This window comes from Gymnoscopelus braueri, assembly GCF_963280865.1.
Source record: "Gymnoscopelus braueri genome assembly, chromosome: 13".
Taxonomy (NCBI): Eukaryota; Metazoa; Chordata; class Actinopteri; order Myctophiformes; family Myctophidae; genus Gymnoscopelus; species Gymnoscopelus braueri.
Window position 1 is genome coordinate 27,929,468 of NC_137615.1, and position 2,500 is coordinate 27,931,967.

At 40.1% G+C, this 2,500-nt stretch overlaps 1 protein-coding gene across 1 annotated transcript in view; it reads right to left on the reverse strand.

Annotated features, from left to right (window-relative positions):
* csf2rb (colony stimulating factor 2 receptor subunit beta) overlaps window positions 1-2,500 on the reverse strand; it is an 18,696-nt gene that overhangs the window by 763 nt on the left and 15,433 nt on the right. The window contains exons 14-16 of the mRNA XM_080446952.1: window positions 1,939-2,021; window positions 1,432-1,588; window positions 1-977 (exon numbers count right to left, since the gene is read on the reverse strand). The exon at window positions 1-977 is cut by the window's left edge and continues 763 nt beyond it. Of these exons, the coding sequence (XP_080303078.1) occupies window positions 618-977; window positions 1,432-1,588; window positions 1,939-2,021 (600 nt within the window). The 3' untranslated portion in view covers window positions 1-617. The remainder of the gene's footprint in view (window positions 978-1,431; window positions 1,589-1,938; window positions 2,022-2,500) is intronic.

The following is a 2,500-nucleotide window of genomic DNA, read 5'->3' on the forward strand; positions in this document are numbered from 1 at the left end:
ACTAATAATACATTTAAATAAAACCTGAGACATGACATTAACATGACATTAACATAAGCCATTTGGAGACACGCGCGCGCACGCACGCACGCACCCACGCACACATGCACACACTTGAACCAAACTTGAGGAATGATATCATGAACATTATTTATACAGCTCACTGCTGCCCTCAACTGGTCAGAATGGGGTAACCATCACTGTAACTCAACCTTTGATTAATAATATGGAAATAAAAGTGGAACAATTTCAATGTCCTTAAGTTAAAATAAGGCATTAATGAACATCAGAACTCTATTAGCAGAGATTTTCTGACATATGGTGTGGTAAAATGTTTTTTCTTCAAAAACTATAAAGAATGCTTTTCAAATGATAGAAAAAGCAACAATTCTCATGATGTTAAAACTTTCTTTTGCTGTGGTGGGCATAGATTTCACATTGATCATGTAACGTTAATGCAGCAGGATCATATGAAAGATGGACTTTACACAACCTATGATCAGCTGATTTGATTTAACAAAGCCATAAGTTTGATTATTTCCCCTGTGGAATCTAAAGAGAGAACAACCCCAGACACAGAAACAGGACAAAACCTAAGAAGTGAAGGGGAAGGAACTTTAGTTGGGGAGAGCACAGTATCCCGAGGCCTGTGTGGTGCCCCCTTGAGGCCAGGCAGTGAAAGTACAAGCCGTGTCAGCTGGGGGGTCTCCCATGGTGGGAATAGAACTTGCTTGGATATAGTCTAAATGGTTGGCTAGCTCTCTGGGCGGCTGTGCAACGCTTGGCTCTGGGCTGTTGCAGTCGGCGTCGTCGTGGCAGTCTGTGCTTCCGTGGCGGTCGTCACAGTGAAGCACTAGGTCCTCTGTGGACCTGGAGTGGTTTTGGTTGGGGAGACATACGTAGCCCTCGCTGGAGCAATCCAAGACACTGTCTCCACCCCGGAGATCCACAGACGTGTTGCTCGGCTCTCGACTACCCTGTTAAATGGAAACCCTGCTGTTCAGTTTGTCATTATATTTATTTAACCACTTGAACCCCAACACACCCTAATAGCAGATCTACAAGCTCACAAGCTTGTAGATCTGCTATTTCTGGCAAAGAGATTCAGCGTAGAAGGCAACAAGCAAACCAACAGTTGCAACTAAGGTCCATTTATCTAAGAATATATGGTTTAAGTGGGATGTTACTTTTTTTTTTAGGAATGAAAAAGAGAGAAAAACTGCTAAATAATCTCTTCCATAAAGGATTTATTAAGGTTCATACTGTAGTTAAAACCGCAAATAGTATTTTCCTAAATGAGTAATTCATGATGAAGATGCAATCAGGCACATTTGTCTCTACAGTCAACCCATCTTTCTCAATGAATATAATGCTTGTTTTGACTTAGCATTGAATTTGGCAATGAAATGGCAAATGTGCTGTGGAACTCACTGGACAGAGGATGTAGGGTCCGGAAAAACTCATGGCTGAGTTGTCTGTTGAGGTCAAAGAAGGTGAGACATCACAGTCAAAACAGCCCCCGTCCTCAGATGGAAGATGCCTCAAGGTTTTGGTTTCAGTGTGCTTGAACATCAACAGTGGAGGGGGACTGCAATGAAATGAGCAGTAATTCATGTTTTTATTATAAAACATTTTTAAGGTCCATCCATTAGTGGCAAATTTGAAAATGAACTTATGTTCACATAATTAGACTTTTCAAATTTTGTATCATTAGCACTTTTAGACACATTTATCACATTTTGTATACAGTACAGTACCTTTACCAGAAACCATGCGTGGTCATAACTCATAATGTGTAATTATTTTCCTTTCCTGTCATTAGTGACACAACTAGAATGTAGCAATGTAATGGCTAAATCCTTGTTTTCAAGCTTCAACTGCTTACAGTACATCATATGTTGCTGAGGTTGCATAGAACAGTAAAGGAAAATGTTTTACCAGTCAGATGATGTCTCCAGGTTTTGGACTTCACAGATGTAGTAGGTGTTTTCACACTGCAGGAGGCAGCTATTGGTCGGCTTCTGTGACAATACAACACAACACATAGAAAGCTATTCACATACTGCATATACCCAGTATGATGTCAGTATCATGGTCAGTATCATGTCAGTATCATGGTTAGTCACGGTCAGTATCATGTCAGAATCATGTCAGGATTATGTCGGTATCATGTCAGTATCATGGTCAGTATCATGGTCAGTGTCAGTATCATATTAGTATCATGGTCAGTATCATGGTCAGAATAATGTTAGTATGATGTCAGTATAATGGTTAGAATCGTGTCAGTATCATGGTCAGAATCATGCCAGTATCATGGTCAGTATCATGGTCAGTATCATGGTCAGTATCATGGTCAGTATCATGTAAGTATTATGTAAGCATCATGTCAGTATCATGGTCAATATCATGTAAGTATTATGTAAGCATCATGTCAGTATCATGGTCAGAATCCTGTCAGTACCATGATCAGTATCATGTCAGAATCATGTCAGTATCATGG